This window comes from Moschus berezovskii, chromosome 7 (assembly GCF_049115385.1).
Source record: "Moschus berezovskii isolate FMDL1 chromosome 7, NW_MosBer_1.0, whole genome shotgun sequence".
Taxonomy (NCBI): Eukaryota; Metazoa; Chordata; class Mammalia; order Artiodactyla; family Moschidae; genus Moschus; species Moschus berezovskii.
In genome coordinates this window covers 84,555,612-84,574,109 of record NC_142466.1, presented here as the reverse complement: position 1 = coordinate 84,574,109, position 18,498 = coordinate 84,555,612, and the positions used below count along the sequence as shown (strand labels likewise).

At 36.9% G+C, this 18,498-nt stretch overlaps 1 protein-coding gene across 10 annotated transcripts in view; it reads left to right on the top strand.

Moving 5' to 3' along the window:
* Positions 1-18,498, top strand: part of KIF27 (kinesin family member 27) — an 89,144-nt gene that overhangs the window by 43,505 nt on the left and 27,141 nt on the right. For 8 of the 10 annotated variants that reach the window (XM_055427368.2, XM_088838070.1, XM_055427365.2 and 5 more), the window contains 3 exons: positions 1,207-1,412; positions 5,790-5,987; positions 15,870-15,980. In XM_055427368.2, the coding sequence (XP_055283343.2) occupies positions 1,207-1,412; positions 5,790-5,987; positions 15,870-15,980 (515 nt within the window). The remainder of the gene's footprint in view (positions 1-1,206; positions 1,413-5,789; positions 5,988-15,869; positions 15,981-18,498) is intronic. The other 2 variants (XM_055427369.2, XM_055427375.2) reach the window with 1 other exon arrangement.

Here is an 18,498-nt window from a genome sequence, read left to right as displayed (position 1 = left end):
CAGTATACCAGTATAACAACTGGACCCTATGATTATTCCTCCTATTAGCTCTAGGCTCTTACTTCCCACTGCCATGGGTTTGCTAGTCCAGGGATTGCTGACTGTTCAGAATAAATCAGAACCAAGTTTTCAGGGTCAGTAGGTGGGCTTAGTGGAGAAGGAAATGGCAACCCACTCCAGTGTTCTTGCCTGGAGAATCCCAGGGACGGCAGAGCCTGGTGGGCTGCCGTCTATGGGGTTGCATAGAGTCGGACATGACTGACGCGACTTAGCAGCAGCAGCTGGGCTTAGAATAAAAAGAGATACAGAAACAATATTTATATTCTGTTTTTCTTTATGTTCTAAATATTCATAAGAAAAGCATTTCAAAAAAATTTATCTTTAACAAGTTCAATTGAGATGAAAAAGGAGAGGGAGCCAGCTCTAGATTAAAGGATTCTTAAGAAACATAACAATAAGATGTATTGTGACCTTGTTTGGATTGTGATTAAAATAGACTAATAGAAAAAAAAATAGGCTAATTGTAAGACATTTTGAGACCATTGGGGAAGTCTGAATAGGGACTGGTAGGTATTAACATTGTTAGGTATGATAATGACTTTTTGGTTATTTCCATACTCTGTATAAATGCTTATTGAAGTATTAATATATATAGGTAATGCTATGACATCTGGAATTGTTTTAAAGTTTTTAAGTAAATTAAAGAAGAAAAAAGGCATAGATGAAAAAGCAGTGGCAAAATCTTGGTAACTCTTGAATCTGGGTGATGGAGATTCATTATAAGGATTATTTCCCTACTTTTGGTATGTTGAAAAATTTTCAAAATAGTGATAAAAAGAGAATTCAGAGATAGATTATGGGTAGTAGGAAGACAAATTATAGTAAGCCAGGAGCCAAAGAGTCACCCCAAATACCTTTCTAACTGGAGTTTGATGCCAGCAAAGGTAAACTGCAAATTCAGAACAAAAGATGAACCAGAGAGAAGATTGAGTGGCACCAGATGGGAACAGTCATTAAGGATCTAATTCTCAAGAGGCCAGATGACAAGTTGTGTTTGACTGGGATGTGAAGGGACAGCTGGGTTTTTAATGCTATACCTTAAATGGTTACATGGCCAGCGTTTTAAGAGTAGGGAAATTTTATGTTTTTGGTGTTTTACTTAGTTTTTAAACATAATTTATAATTGTCATTACTATTATTATGAAGGTAATGATGCCAAGTCTGTAAGCAAGCAGTATTCTCTGAAAGTAACAAAACTTGAACATGAAGCAGAACAGGCAAAAGTGGAATTAACTGAAACGGAAAAGCAACTACAGGAACTGGAAAACAAAGATCTTTCTGATGTTGCTTTGAAGATAAAATTACAGAAGGAATTCCGTAGAAAGATGGATGCTGCTAAGCTAAGAGTCCAGGTAATTTTAAAAAATGTAATTGAGAAAACTTACTTAAGGCTTCCTGCTTTTGAGGATTCTTATACCTAGTTAGGAAAGAAGTAGGATTCAGTTTTTACTAAAAGAACTGGAAGGCAGGTTTTCTTTTCCAGTATGCTGGTGGGTTTGCATAGTTTTAGTCTGTGTAGTACATTTCTTCATTCAAGAAGTGTATTTTAACCTTTTTATCAAAACCACATAATTATAAATGAAGATAACCACAGAAATAGTGTTATTTTCTGAAGGATAAAAGAGTAACTAATGATTAAATAATCATATATAAAGCATCTGGTATGTATGTAGCACTTTCTTGACATTCAACAATGATAACTTTCGGATAGTTTTCTGAAATTATAACTGATTGGTTTAAGAAAGGTTAATAACTGAGTATTACTACATCTTATTCTTAATTTCCTAATGCTGGACTTTACTATAACCTCAAATATAGCTAGAGTTAAAAACTTATATTCTATGAGAAATACTCCATTACAGAGAGTTACTGTGTATGAAGTTATTCCCAAATGCTTTTGGTATGGTTGGAGTGCTTTTGTTAGTCTGCTTATAGTGAATTTGCTAAAACTTTTCCATTTCTTTTGATTCATAATCTGTTGCTTTCATATTGTTTCCACTGTAGGTAGAATGAAATTGTAGTTAACCTAGTCAGCTTATTAGTTGTCTGTTTTTTAACTGTGCCACAGTTATTTTCTTTAAACAAGATAAGTGTTCATTGCACACCTCCTGTGTACCAGGTTCTTGTCTAGATGGGGATGCAAAACTGAATAGAGCAAGAGTCCCTCCTCCTAGAGTTTTTAATGCTACCTCAAATATATGGATGTTGCCATTAAAGTTTCTTTTTACTTAAGTAGCCTCTAAAATCAACACCAAGTTAAAATAACATGACTTGACACTTTGCACTTTCCTTCTGAATACATATTTTCCCTTAGCAATTCACCTCAGAGAGTCTTGGGATCAATTCTTTTTTATTTCTCAACCATTTAAATTAAGGCTATTATATCTAACAAAGTACTCATTTTAACAAAACATTAGTAGAACAAAACAATTAAGAATTTTCCTTTGTGATTATTATGAAATTAATAATTTCATAGGTTTATATCCTACTTTTAGTACTGATAGTAATTCTTATACTCAGAATCAACAAGAACCAGTCTCGTGGTAAGCAGTCTATTCAGAGTCTCTATTTCTTCATGATCCAGTCCTGGAAGATTGTAGGTATCTAGGAATTTATCCATTTCTTCTAGGTTATCCAATTTTGGGGTTTATAATTGTTGATCGTAGTCCATTATGATCCTTTGTATTTCTGTGGTTCAGATCAGTTCAGTTGCTCAGTTGTATCCGACTCTTTGAGACCCTATGGACTTCAGCATGCCATGCCTCCCTGTCCATCACCAACTCCCAGAGTTTACTCAAACCCATGTCCATTGAGTCGGTGATGCCATCCAATCATCTCATCTATCGTCCCCTTCTCCTCCCACCTTCAATCTTTCCCAGCATCAGGGTCTTTTCCAATGAGTCAATTCTTCGCCAATTCAGGTAGCCACAGTATTGGAGTTTCAGCTTCAGCATCAGGCCTTCCAATGAATATTCAGGACTGATTGCCTTTAGGATGAACTGCTTGGCTCTCCTTGCTGTCCAAGGGACTCTGAAAACTCTTCTCCACACCACAGCATTTCTGTGGTATCAGAATACACATTCAGAAACAAATTCTCTTTCATTTCTGATTTTATCTCTTTTTTTCTTGCTGAGCCTGGCTAACTTGTCAATTTTATTTATCTTTTCAAAGAACTAGCTCTTGGTATTGATCTTTTCTGTTGTTTTCTTTTAGTCTCTATTTCATTTATTTCTGCTCTGATCTTTTATTATTTTCTTTATTCTACTAACTCAGGGCTTTGATTGCTCTTCTTTTCCTAGTTTCTTTAGGTGTAATGTTAGAAGATTGTTTATTTGAGATTTTATTGTTTCTTGATGTAAGCTTGTATCACTGTGCACTTTAATCTTACAACTGCTTTTAGTGTGTCCCATAGATGTTGGACAGTTGTGTTTCCATTTCATTTGTCTCAAGGTATTTTTGATTCTTTTCTTTGTTGACCTGTTGGTTGCTTAGTAGCACATTGTTTAGTCTTCACGTGTTTGTTTTTTCCCAGTTTTCTTGAGATAGCCAAAATTATTATTTTTCTAAGGAGTTTATAGCCAAAATAACTATTTTTCTATGGAGGTAATTATATTTGCCATATAAATCTATGGCTTAAACCTTATTTGTGGATTTAGCAAAGATTATTTTTTGATTGAGATTAAAAGAGTACATGAAGGATAATTTATAGTGTTTGTGAATCATCATGTCCTTTTTTGTTTTCCGTGTTTCTTGCTGTGTAACTTTTTCTGCTGAAAGTACCGATAAGGAAAGGAAAGAACTTACTTAGTTCAAAAGAAACTCTGATAAGCCAAGGACTGAAACAAGTTTCCCATGTAGTTTTAGAAATTTCTGTGCCTTTGCCATATGCATCCACAGCTGGGGATGCTCAAGATGACAAGGATGGTGGTAGGAAGAAGGAGGCGGGTGATAGTTAAGTATCTACAAAGTGCTCTGTACACACGAGATGTTTTATATGTATTATTTAATCATTATTTAATCCTTTGAAGTGTGTATTTTTACACGCTTACAAATGAGGAAACAGGTTTATGAAGGTAAAATAACTTACTCATAGTCATATAATTGTGACGATAAAAGTGGTTTTTGGTACACTAACATTTCATACCATTTAAAAATATTGAAATACTAGTTGTTTTATTGGTATAATGAAGCTACTTTAGTTTTTAAAACTTAAATTTGTTCTAATTAAATCTGAAATCTGTGTTCTTTGCCTTTAGATATATATATATAGCATTATATGTTATATTAATATTTTAATGCTAACAGAGTTCACATTCCACATTTGAGCATCTGTGGAATAAGCACAAAAGACAATGACAACCTATCTTACTTTTAAATAAGATTATCAGTACTTATACTGATGTTTTCAATATCATGTGGAAAAGACACTACAGTACTAATATTAAAATTTTTGCTTCAATATTGCAATTACTGTTAAAAATAAGTGACAAAACCAGGGTCCAAATTCAGGCTTGGGAAACTTCAGAGTCCTGTGGCATCCAAGCTAGTAGTACTCAAAGTAGTCCACTGCAGATTGTTCATTATTGGTCTGCAGCAGGATAAAGGTAAATAAGAGCACAACTTCCCTCATCAAAAAAAGTCTTGCATGGAAACACCATCAGCTGAATCTAATAATGTCCTTCATGGTGCAGGCTGACAGCAGTCTGTGACTGGTACTGGTCCACAGACCACCCTTTCAATAGCCCTGCTCCTAAGCTACAATGCGTCTGTGAATACTTAATTAAAACAAAATGTGTTTTTTTCCCCCAGTAGTTTATTGCCAAGATAAAAGAAATAATTAATTGTAGTCTGCATAACTAACAAATAACCTCACCTTAACTTTATTTCATCTGAGATGTACTTAGTGCAATGCTAAAGTACGTAATACAAATCTATGTTTGTTTGATCAAGATTAAATTGAAACACTGGTATTTTATATTAGTACAGTAAACTCTTCACAAATGTTCACAGATTTTTAGTGCTGTCTATGGATAACTTTTGCTAGAGAGGAAAAGCTTTATTTATGATAATTAATAATTATAATGGTTACTCTCTGGGAAAATGGTATCATTTCTGATCATTTTAACTCAGGGATTAATGACTTAGGCTATAGCTGGATTTTAAATATGAGTACAGTAGAATACTATGCAGTCACATAGAAAGAACAAATCTATGTGAAAAGACCTCTAAGATAAATTATATAGAAAAAAAAGGAGGTGGAGAATAGTCTACCTAGAATATATATACATAAAGTTATTGATATGCATATAAATTATTTCTCAAAGAATACTTAAGAAATTGGTAATTTTGTTTCAGGAAGCAAGACAGGTAGATTAGGCATCAGAGATAAGAGTCTTTTTAAATATAAGTTCAGTTTTGTATTGTTTTAATTTTTATTATGTACATAAAGTATTTTTAAATTAAAACACTCCCAAAAAAAGCAGCGATTTTGGTTTTGTTCTGTTTGGCTGCCAGCACCAGGAAGGTTCATCATTCTTTACATCTTGTGAAAATTATAATAGTTGACCGATTGTAAAAGTAGAAATATAGAAAACAATTGTGAAACTGTCAAGAATAAATTAAAATGTAGGAAGAAATGCCAACATGCGTAATTAAATGAAAAGTTTTAAGTTCACTGGAAGGATATGAGAAATGCAGTTTTTCATTTTTAAATATTCCATGTGATCCAGGTCTTACAGAAGAAGCATCAAAATAGTAAGAAATTGGCATCACTGTCAATCCAAAATGAGAAACGTGCTAATGAACTAGAGCAGAATGTAGATCACATGAAATGTCAAAAGGTACAGCTGCAAAAAAGACTTCGAGAAGAAAACGAAAAAAGGAAGCAACTGGATGCAGAAATTAAGCGGGATCAACAAAAAATCAAAGTAATATTGTCATACTTTCCTGCTAATCATAATATGAAATGTTCAACGACTCAGAGCTAATGAAACCCAGGTCTTGATTCATTTGGCTTGTGAGGTATCTAACCTTGGCCTGTCCTTGGCTGCTGTTCCCATTCACCTTAAAACTTTGTTGATCTACATAGTAAAAGCTATTTATTGAATTCTGAGTACTGTCTTGAAGGCTTTGACTTCACAAAAGAAAGTGCAATGATAATTTCTCTAACTAGGACCTTAACTTCAGTTGAGACTGTCAAAAACATAAATTTATGAAGCTGACTTTCTAAAAAATATCTAACATTTGACTAGGATTTCCCATTTTCAAAGTGCTTTGAAAATGTCCAGGTGTCAGCATAAGAAAAAGTACAAGGTAAAAATGATGGTACCATTTCATTCCTAGTGTGCAGAAAAGTGATCAGACCTGTGTGCCTAGCAGTTCTAGGCTGTGAGGAACTACTGGTATCAGCCCAGGCTCTGGAGCTTGGCTAGTGTGCATTCAAATCCCAACTCTCTCATTCTTGGCTGGACCATTTATTGGGAAAATCACTTACCCTCTCTATGTCTGTTAATTCTTAAATATCCTTATCATACTTGCCTCAATAGGGCTCTTCTGAAGAAAAGGAGGCTGATAATAATCATAATAACCACAACAACGAACACTTATCTAGCACTGTGTACCAGGCTCTGTTCTATTGAAATATTAAGCCTAACCCAAGGTTTGGGACATAATTGGAGGTTAGATTTTAAACTTAGGAAAGTAACATATTCTCAGACCTTAGAAAAAAGAATGACAGAATTTAGACATGGAAGGGAACTTAAAGAGCATTTAAGCCAAGTTACTGATTCTTTATTTTTTTTTAAACACTTTTATTGAGATGTACTTCACATATCATACAGTTTACCAATGTAAAGTGTATATAGTTCAGTGAGTTTTGGTATATTACATTATTGATTTTTATAAACTGTGGTAAAATATAATATGAAATTGAACATTTTTACCTTGTTTAAGCATATAATTCAATGGCATTAATTACATTCACAGTGTTGTGCAACCATCATCTCCATCTTTTTTTAAACCTTTTCATCACCCTCAGTAACCATTAAGCAGTGAGTCCTTTCCCCCCTCTTCCGCCCAGTGCCTGGTAATCTTAATCTACTTACATATTTATGAATTTACCTATTCTCAACATTTTATAAAAGTGAAATCATACAATATTTGTCCTGTGTCTGGCTTATTTCATTTAGCATAAAGTTTTCAAGGTTCAGCCATGTTGTAGTATATATCAGAACTTCATTCCTTTTTCATTCCTTTTTATGTCCATTACATGCATACACAACATTTTTTTTTCTACATTTATCTGATGGACACTTGGGTTGTTTCCACCTTTTGGCTGTTGAATAGTGCTGTGATAAACATTGGCATACAAGTAACTGTTCAAGTCCCTGATTTCAATTTGGACTTGAAATACCTTGATGTGGAATTGCTAGGTCATATGCATCACTTCATGGGAATAGATAGAGAAACAGTGGAAACAGTGTCAGACTTTATTTTTTGGGGCTCCAAAATCATTGCGCATGCCGATTGTAGCCATGAAATTCAGTTCAGTTCAGTTCAGTCGCTCAGTTGTGTCCGACTCTCCACGACCCCATGAATCACAGCACGCCAGGCCTCCCTGTCCATCACCAACTCCCGGAGTTCACTCAAACTCATGTCCACAGAGTCGGTGATGCCATCCAGCCATCTCATTCTCGGTCGTCCCCTTCTCCTCCCACCCCCAACCTTTCCCAGCATCAGAGTCTTTTCCAGTGAGTCAACTCGTCGCATGAGGTGGCCAAAGTATTGCAGCTTCAGCTTTAGCATCAGTCCTTCCAATGAACACCCAGGATTGATCTCCCTTAGAATGGACTGGTTGGATCTCCTGGCGGTACAAGGGACTCTCAAGAGTCTTCTCCAACACCACAGTTCAAAAGCATCGATTCTTCGGCGATCAGCTTTCTTCACAGTCCAACTCTCACATCCATACATGACCACGGCAAAAACCATAGCCTTGACTAGACGGACCATTGTTGGCAAAGTAATATCTCTGCTTTTCAATATATTATCAAGGTTGGTCATAACTTTCCTTCCAAGGAGTAAGCGTCTTTTAATTTCATGGCTGCAGTCAGCATCTGCAGTGATTTTGGAGCCCAAAAAAATAAAGTCTGACACTGTTTCCACTGTTTTTCCATCTATTTCCCATGAAGTGATGGGACCAGATGCCATGATCTTTGTTTTCTGAATGTTGAGCTTCAAGCCAACCTTTTCACTCTCCTCAGATGCTTACTCCTTGGGAGGAAAGTTATGACCAGCCTAGATAGCATATTAAAAAGCAGAGACATTACTTTGTCAACAAAGGTCCGTCTAGTCAAGGCTATGGTTTTTCCCATGGTCACGTATGGATGTGAGAGTTGGACTGTGAAGAAAGCTGATCGCCGAAAAATTGATGCTTTTGAACTGTGGTGTTGGAGAAGACTCTTGAGAGTCCCTTGGACTGCAAGGAGATCCAACCAGTCCATTCTAAAGGAGATCAATCCTGGGTGTTCATTGGAAGGACTGATGCTGAGGCTGAAACTGCAATACTTTGGCCACCTCATGCGACGAGTTGACTCACTGGAAAAGGCTCTGATGCTGGAATGATTGGGGGCGGGAGGAGACGGGGACGACAGAGAATGAGATGGCTGGATGGCATCACTGACTCGATGGACATGAGTTTGAGTGAACTCCGGGAGTTGGTGATGGACAGGGAGGCCTGGCGTGCTGTGATTCATGGGGTCACGCGGAGTCAGACACGACTGAGCGACTGAACTGAACTGATGCTAATTCTATGCTTAGCTTTTTCAGGAACCACCAACTGTTTCTGATAGTGACAGCACCATTTTACATTCTCACCAACAATGTTTGAGGGTCTGATTTCTCATCTTCATCAACACTTGTTATTTTCTGTTTCTTTTTTATTATAGTCATCCAAGTACATGTGCAATGGAATGTCATTATGATTTTGATTTGCATTTCCATATTGACTAATGATATTGAGCATCTTTTCATGTGCTTATTGGCCATTTGTATATCTTCTTTGGAGAAAAGTCTTTTGAAGTTGTCTTTTTTAATTGGATTGTCTTTTGTTACTGAGTTGTGGGAATTCACTCTGTATTCTGGACATTAAACTTTGATACATGACTTCCAAATTTTTTTTTCCATTCTGTAGATTATCCTTGAATTTTCTTGATAATATTCTTTGATATTCCAAAGTTTACATTTTTATGACGTTCCAGTGTATCTGTGTTTCCTTTTTTTCACTTTTGCTTTTAGTGTCATATCTAAGAATTCATTTCCAGATCTAAGGTCATAAGGATTTACCCACCCCTGTGTTGTCTTCTAGAGTTTTATGGTTTTAGCTATTGTGTTTAGGTCCTTGGGCCATTTTGAGTTAATTTTCGTATGTGGTGTGAGATAGGGGACCACCTTCATTCTCTTACGTGTGGAAATCCAGCACCATCTACTGAAAGACAGTTATTTTTCTGTTGAATGGACTTGGTACCCTTGTCAAAAATCAGTTGACTATAGATCTATGAATTTGTTTCTAAACATTCAGTTCTATTCCATTTGTTTCTGTGTCTGTCCTTGTGCCAGTACACACTGTTTTGATTACAATAGCTTTGCGGTAGATTTTGAAATCGGGAATTAAGTCCTTCAACTTTGTACTTTTCCAGCATTGTTTTGGCTCTTCAAGGACCTTTGCAATTCCATATGAATTTAAGTGTCAGCTTTTCCATTTTGGCAAAAAGATCATTGGAATTTTGATACAGATTGTGTTGACTGTGTAGGTCTCTTAGAGTAGTACTGGCATCATGGCAATATTAAGTTTTCTTCCACAGGAGCATGGTGTGCCTTTTTTTATATATATATTTTCTCCGTTTTATTTATTTATTTATTTCATTTTCTGGCTATGCTGAGTCTTAGTTGCTCTGGGTTTTTTTTCTCTGGTTGTGGTAAGTGAAGGGCTACTCTTCATTGCAGTGAGCGGGCTTCTCATTGCAGTGGCTTCTCTAATTGAGGAGCATGGACTCTTGGCACAGGGCTTCATTAGTCGCAGCGTGTGGGCTCAGTTGTAGTTTCTGGGATCTAGAACACAGGCTCATCAGTACTTGTTCTGCAGGGGCTTAATTGCTCCACAGCATGTCAGATCTTCCTGGATCAGGGATTGAACCTGTGTCTACTGCATTGGCACGTGGACTCTACCACCTAGCTATGGGAGAAGCCCTGGGGTGGTCTTTTCATTTCTTCTTTAATTTCTTTCATAGTATTTTAAAATTTTTAGTGTGCTAGTCTTTTACCTTCTTGGTTAAATGTATTCCCAGATATTTTATTCTTTTAGATGTTACTGTAAATGGAATTACTTTCTTAATACTTTTGAGTTGCTCATTCTTAATATTGTGATGATTATTATTATAGAAAATAAATAACATTTATTATTTATCTTTATTCAATACTGTGCTAAGCACTTATGAGCTTTATCTCATTTATGTCTTTTTCTGTTCCTATATTTCCAGCTTTTCTTTTTCTGCTAGATTCTTTCTTTAAACAGCTTAGATTTTTCTCATCCGAAAATTATTCTTCATCAACGTTATACTTCTGTCTCTCTCTCTTCTTCCCTTTATAACCAAACTGCTTGGAAAAGTTTACTATATTTGATTCTGTTTCTTTTCTTTTCATTTGTTCTCTTGTCTTCTCCAGTCTGGTTTCTGGGTCTTGGCGGTACCATTCACTTCAAAGCTCTTGAGAAGTACATCAGTGCTCTCTCTGTGACTGAAGTCCTTAACACTGCATTCAACATAGTTAACCACTTCCTCCATCTCGAGATATTTTCCTTTTTGCATTTGTGAAGTTATATTCACCTTGTTTTTTCTTCTCCGATTGCTTGTTCTTTGTCTTTGCTAGCTTATCGTACACTATCATTTCTTTACTTATGGGAATTACTCCAGACTCTAGCCTATGTCCTCTTTATCTTCCATACTTTGGCCTGGGTGACATCTCATCTCTTTTCCTGTGACTACAGTTTAACTCTGACAACTCCCAGATTTAATCCTTAATACCAGATTTGCCATTAGAGCTATGGATTCACACATCCAACCATTGGCATCTTTATAGGTTGTCTTATAGGTGATCCATACAGTCAAAGGCTTTGGCATAGTCAGTAAAGCAGAAGTAGATGTTTTTCTGGAACTCTCTTTCTTTTTCAATGATCCAGTGGATGTTGGCAATTTGATCTCCAGTTCCTCTGCCTTTTCTAAATCCAGCTTGAACATCTGGAAGTTCACAGTTCACGTACTGTTGAGACTTGGCCTGGAGAATTTTGAGCATTACTTTGCTAGCGTGTGAGATGAGTACGATTGTGCAGCAGTTTAAGCATTCTTTGGCATTGCCTTTTTTTGGGATTAGAATGAAAACTGACCTTTTCCAGTCCTGTGGCCACTGCTGAGTTTTCCAAATTTGCTGGCATATTGAGTGCAGCACTTTCACAGCATCATCTTTTAGGATTTGAAATAGCTCAGCTGGAATTCCATCACCTCCAGCAGCTTTGTTCATAGTGATGCTTCCTAAGGCCCACTTGACTTTGCATTCCAGGAGTCTGGCTCTAGGTGAGTGATCATACCATTGTGATTATCTGGGTCGTGAAGATCTTTTTTGTATAGTTCTTCTGTGTATTCTTCCACCTCTTCTTAATATCTTAATACCAAAGCCTTTGACTGTGCGGGTCACAACAAACTGTGGAAAATTCTTCAAGAGATGGGAATACCAGACCACCTGACCTGCCTCCTGAGAAATCTGTATGCAGGTCAAGAAGCAATACAACTTCACATGGAACAACAGACTGGTTCCATATTGGGAAAGGAGTATGTCAAGGGTGTATATTGTCACCCTGCTTATTTAACTTATATGCAGAGTACATCATGAGAAATGCTGGAATCAAGATTGCCAGGAGAAATATCAATAACCTCAGACATGCAGATGACACCACCCTTATGACAGAAAGTGAAGAGAAACTAAAAAAGGCCTCTTGATGAAAGTGAAAGAGGAGAGTGAAAAAATTGACATAAAACAACATTCAGAAAACTAAAATCATGGCATCTGGTCCCATCACTTCATGGGAAATAGATGGGGAAACAGTGTCAGACTTTATTTCTTTGGGCTCCAAAATCACTGCAGATGGTGATTGCGGCCAGGATATTAAAAGACGTTTGCTCCTTGGAAGAAAAGTTATGACAAACCTAGATGGTATATTAAAAAAGCAGAGACATTGTCAACAAAGGTCTGCAGTCAAAGCTGTGGTTTTTCCAGTAGTCATGTATGGATGTGAGAGTTGGACTACAAAGCTGAGCATTGAAGAACTGATGCTTTTGAACTGGTGTTGAAGAGGACTCTTGAGAGTCCCTTGGATATCAAGGAGATCCAACCAGTCCATCCTAAAGGAAATCAGTCCTAAATATTTGTTGGAAGGACTGATGCTGACGCTGAAACTCCAATACTTTGGCCACCTGATGTGAAGAACTGACTCATTGGAAAAGACCCTGATGCTGGGAAAGATTGAAGGTGGGAGGAGAAGGGGACGACAGAGGATGTGATGGTTGTATGGCATCACCGACTCAATGGACATGAGTTTCAGTAAACTCTGGGAGTTGGTGATGGACAGGGAGGCCTGGTGTGCTGCAGTCTATGGGGTCACAGAGTCAGACACGACTGAGCAACTGAACTGACTGACTTATAAGTGAATTCAGGATCTTCCTTACTTATCTCCCCGCTACTCTTCCTCCCTGCTCCCTTAATGGGGGAGAAAGTATAGTTTTCCAGTGTACTTTACATGACATTTCAGTGCATTCAGTTGAGTAAACTAGAAATTTATCAATCATTCTTGACTCTGTCCTCTTCCTCCTTACCTTTATCCAGTGAACCAAAAAGTTCTATAGACAATCTTCTGATGGTCAGTTCTAATTTCATTGCCAACAACCTAGTCTGTTTGTTGCAGTCCTTCTTCCATTCTGAGGAGCAGGCCTAACTCTCAGTCCTGTGGTCTTTGGGTCTCAGCTGCTCATCTCTCGTGAACCCTGGCTTAAACCAACAAGACATAGGACTCTCTAAATCTCTGTTTAGGGAAAAGAAAGAAGCTTTTGAGTAGAACACATAGTCTGCTGAAATGCAACTCTTCTGGTAACTAAAACTTTGCACTTTCTTATCTAGGGTAATTTTGTTCCTTCTAGCCATTTCTCTCAGTATTCCAGGAAAAGAAACAGTCTGCCCTGAAAATATATTGAAATTTCTATTACTTCATGCAAAAACAGCATCTGCTTAGAGTCCTAAGGGACATCTTGCTGTTTTGGAACTAGCTTTCTAACATTTCATTTTTCACATGACTAAACCATTTCCAGTGAATACTAGGACTTCTGCATAGGTTTTTCTTAGAGCAGCAGTTCTTAACTGAAATAATAAAGAAAAGGTATGGGAACCCCTGAAATTGTGGATCAGTGTGTGATATGGGACTTTTACTTCTCTAAGCACCAATTTCCTCATCTGTAAAATGGGATTTATAATGGTATCTGTTTCATAGGATTATTGTGAGGATTAAATGGGATAATTAAATAGATGTAAAAAGCATAGCACAGTACCTGGTAGACAGCTATTTTAATATTATGTTAGGGATTACAATATATGGTAAAGGTAATGTCTAGAGCAACATACAGAAGAGGGGATTAGATCACCTGTTATATACTTTCAAAGCATGTGTAGAAAAACGAATAGTAGAGAGTCAACCCTGGTATAAGGTGCCTTTATTTCAGCATCCTAAAGTCACCGTGACTGTGACAGGAGCTGAATTACAACTGTGAACAAGCAATAGGTAAGCATGAAAAATTAATAGTAAATATAAGAGGGTCTAAAATTCACTCATAATTCAACTCAAGTGGGCATAGAAAATTTCTTTATTGAATCTATAGTAGCCTCGTGTTCTTTATGACACTCCTCCCACCCTGCCCAGCCCAATCCATGTCATAATAATTGCTGGAAATATCATAGGAACTAACCAACTATCCAATCTGTTCAAACCTTATTCTGATAGTTTAGACATTTCCTTCAAATAATTTTCAGTTCTCTTGAACAAGAATATTCACTTTCCTCCTCCCTATGCTTCTCAAAGATAGTCTCTAGTGTATGTGGTGTTCCATTGTGTGGCTTTATTGCATCACATGGAGTTGAGAAGGAGGGACTTCCTGAATTTCAGTTGATTCTTGCATGTGACTGGCTGGAGTCTGCTCTCCCTTGTCCACCTTTCCCTCCTGGCCCCTGGTATGAAGCCAGTATAGTCTATAGACTGGTCTCACTTTCAGTGTAGAGAGTGGAGGAGCTTTGGCTTCATTTCTTTTCCCTATTTGTCCTCAATTCGTCATCCTCATTCTCCAAGTGCAGGGAGTCCAATTAGTCGCTGTTCCCTGATCGTAGTTGTATTCTTTCAGCAAGACTGCGTGGACCTTTGTGGGTGTGAAGCCTCTGCACTGCAGTCCCCATTCTCTCTGCCCTCAGTGACACCTTTACTTATCATCCCCTTCCTAGGTCAAAACTCAAGAGGAGAACTGGGACACACATTTCTTACTCTCTTTTTCCTCCTTTCTGCCATTTCCAGACCTGGAAAATGGTAGACTTCCCTTTTATTCCCTTTTTTTCAGTACTTCCAAAATTCCCTATAGAAAAGGTACAATTTGGGGGTCTTCCCTGGTGGCTCAGATGGTAAAGAATCTGCCTGCAGTACAGGAGACTCAGATTTGATCACTGGGTGGGGAAGATTGGAGAAGGGAATGGCAACCCATTCCAGTATTCTTGCCTGGGAAATTACATGGACAGAGAAGCCTGTAGCCTATAGTCCATGGGATCGCAAAGAGTTGGACGCAACTGAGCAACTAACACACACACACACAGAGTACAATTTTCATTTTATTATGAATTTGTCAGAGCCCAATACCTTTGTAAAACAAGAACTAGTAGAAAAATGTAATAAAAATTAAAATATACAATAAGTCTATCTGTTAATTATTAGATTCAATAGACATAAAATTATTCTGTTAAATTGTTGTAAAAGGTTCTAAACACTTACTTTTAATTTCTGTACTTATTCATCATGGACCAGTAAGAAATAGCAGTGCGGACCAGCCCACTTTGAGTTCATGGCTTCCTTCCAGATTCCTGCTAAGCCTTGGTGGTGGACAGTAACATCGTCTGTAAACCCCAGTAGAACACATGGGCCCTCTTGACTTGACTCTTAAGATGTGATGTGAATAGAAACTGAAGGAATTTGGAAAATACTCTTCAGAGGACCATGATCAGTCTTGAAAGACTATTCTCATGCTGCAAAATCTCAGTTTTGAATGCTGGAACCTGAGTATTTCTTTTCTTTTTACATTTCTCCTGTGATAAATTCTAATATCCCTGTTGCAGATGGGTACCTTGGGTGGACTCACTGAAGGTAATGAACTCAGAAAGGCAAGAGAAAAGTGGATTTATAATTTTCATACTCTTACCCCTGTTACTCTAATTTGTAACACTGGTGAAAAATGAAAAAAATACCTAGCTTTTCTAGTAAATGTTAATTTTTGCTGTGACATTTTATTGCTTGAATGAAGGGCTAACATTATTTTCTTCCTTAATAGCCCCAAGCTTCATCTACTTATTTTCTTTCTCTTTGCAACTAGGAAAGTAAATATTAAAATGATTATCTGCATAAATACTTAATGATGGCCATGTAGTAAAAGCAATAAGGTGATTTTAATTCCTGTTTTCTATAGGAACTACAGTTAAAAACAGAACAGAAAGATCTAAAACTGAAAGCTGAGGACCTTGATGCATTTAAGATGAAAAGGAGAGAAGGTTCGTTTGGAAGTATGGACCAACTCCAGGTTTGTCGATTCTGTTTAGTGTTTCCTGGTTTCTTTTCGATTTGATGATTGTCTAAGTAGAGGTAAAAAGAGGTGGACTCTAAGTAAATATTCAAACACTAGACTTTGCCACTGGAGTACAAAATTTCTTCTGAAACTTTTCTGTTATTAAAAATTAATTTCTCATCCAGAAATGTGCTGTACTTTTTTTGGTTTTGTTTTGTTTTTAATTTATTTATTTTTAATTGAAGGATAATTGCTTTACAGTATTGTGTTGGTTTCTACCAAACATCAACATGAATGCTGTATTCTTACTTCAGCAGAAATGAGTTTATTTGAATTGTGAAATGAAAACATGAAAACTAGATTCTGTTTATCCTTATGTCAAGACTGGTTTATTCCCCCGGAAACAGATATATTTCTAAAGATAAGCGCTCTTTACTCAAACACAACCAAATTGTATATGCACCATATGTAATATATTAAAAAGCTATTGTCTTAATGCCACATTTAAAAAATGAAATTCATAAATTAGTATCAAAGTTCAAAAAAAACAAAATTTTATGTAAATTAGGAACGGCAGTACTAAAAGTCTTAAAAATTACTTAAAGCTATGATTACCCTCAAATGCAAACGCATCAACCTAATTCTGAAAAAATTATTTGTTCTTCTTAAATCTTATATATTAATATTTTAACAGTAAGATTTAGGACTTGCATGTATTCTCAGTTATTTTACTGGTGCTTTTTAGAAACTGGTTAAAGAGCTTTCTCTCTGACATGCCTGGTAATATTATTTCTGGGTGGAAGGGTATGTGGAGGAGTAGAAGAGGTAGGAAAGCATAGAATAGTTAGCGCCACTTTATAAAACATTCAGAATCTAAATTTAAATGAATACAATATAGGTTCTCACAGCCTGCATTGACTTTGTTGGGTTAAAAATAATAATAAACAACAACAACAACAAAAAAAACCCCCTGCTTTTTAGTGTTCTAAAACAATATTTTCCAGAATTTGACTCTTAAATAATATTATAAATTAATCAATTTGACTATCCAAAAAGCTTATAATAGGACCTTGTTTTGATATGAAACTCTTTTATAAGAAGAAAGTATTTAAAATTGGCACTGTGGTAGGACTGTTTAAGAGAGAAAAGACAAAGTAAGAAATTTTCAAAAAACTTACTAAGATACTGTGAATTGCACAGATCATAACTTTATTATCTCCAGTGCAGGAAAATTCATTCAATTATTATTGTTTCTCTAAAAAACTTATTATGTTAGCAGACTGCTACCCAATCCTCAAGGACTTCCCTGGACCTGGCGGGCTACAGTCCATGGGGACGCAGAGTGTCCAACGCGACTGAGTGACTAAGCACAGCACAACACCCAGTCCTCAAAGCACAGCTGAAGTATTGCCTACTCTGAGGCGTTGATGTTACTTTCATTTCTCAGACGGAACCGATCCCACCCTCCATTTTTGCATACATATACCTAGGAGTTAGCTGTATACAGCATTTATTATCAACAGTCATCATTTTCTGGTTTCTCTTTTATTGGAATGGAGCTTACAGAAGATCTCTTACTTAACTTTCAAACCCCACTCAGTCAAGAAATGTTTGTAGAATATGTTTTAGTTGCTAGTCTTCATAGGGTCTCATGTGTGGAGTTTCTAAGATACAGCTGGATATAACAAAACTAAAGTATTTCTATCGTTGTTCTGGGATATCCTTACTGTTGTAGTAATTGTTCAGTTCAGTTCAGTCGCTCAGTTGTGTCCGACTCTCTGCGACCCCATGAACCACAGCACGCCAGGCCTCCCTGTCCATCACCAACTCCCGGAGTTCACTCAAACTCATGTCCACAGAGTTGGTGATGCCATCCAGCCATCTCATTCTCTGTCGTCCCCTTCTTCTCCCGCCCCCAACCTTTCCCAGCATCAGAGTCTTTTCCAGTGAGTCAACTCGTCGCATGAGGTGGCCAAAGTATTGCAGTTTCAGCTTTAGCATCAGTCCTTCCAATGAACACCCAGGATTGATCTCCTTTAGAATGGACTGGTTGGATCTCCTTGCAGTACAAGGGACTCTCAAGAGTCTTCTCCAACACCACAGTTCAAAAGCATCAATTCTTCAGCGATCAGCTTTCTTCACAGTCCAACTCTCACCTGGTATTTTAGGGTTTAGTATTATTCAGATGTGCTGTTGCTTATAGGACCATACTATCTAGGTCTGGATGAAAAACTACAGAGCTCTGGACGCTGGATCTCACTTTGCCTTGGTCACTTTGCTCACTTTTTCTCGTGTATATTCACTGTCTTATTGTCTTAATATAGATTTCTGGGAAGTTTTTTTTTTTTATCAAGTTTGAAAAGAACTGGAAAATAGTACTATATTGATTTGTTTTCTTGTTATTTAGGAAGCATTGCTAATTTGTCCCAGTGCAGATGGGCACTTGGTAGAGTCCATCTTGGACAGTTATTCCGTTCACATTTTTGTTTGTACTTATTTCTAGATACCCTTAGCTCAAGATAATACTGAGATG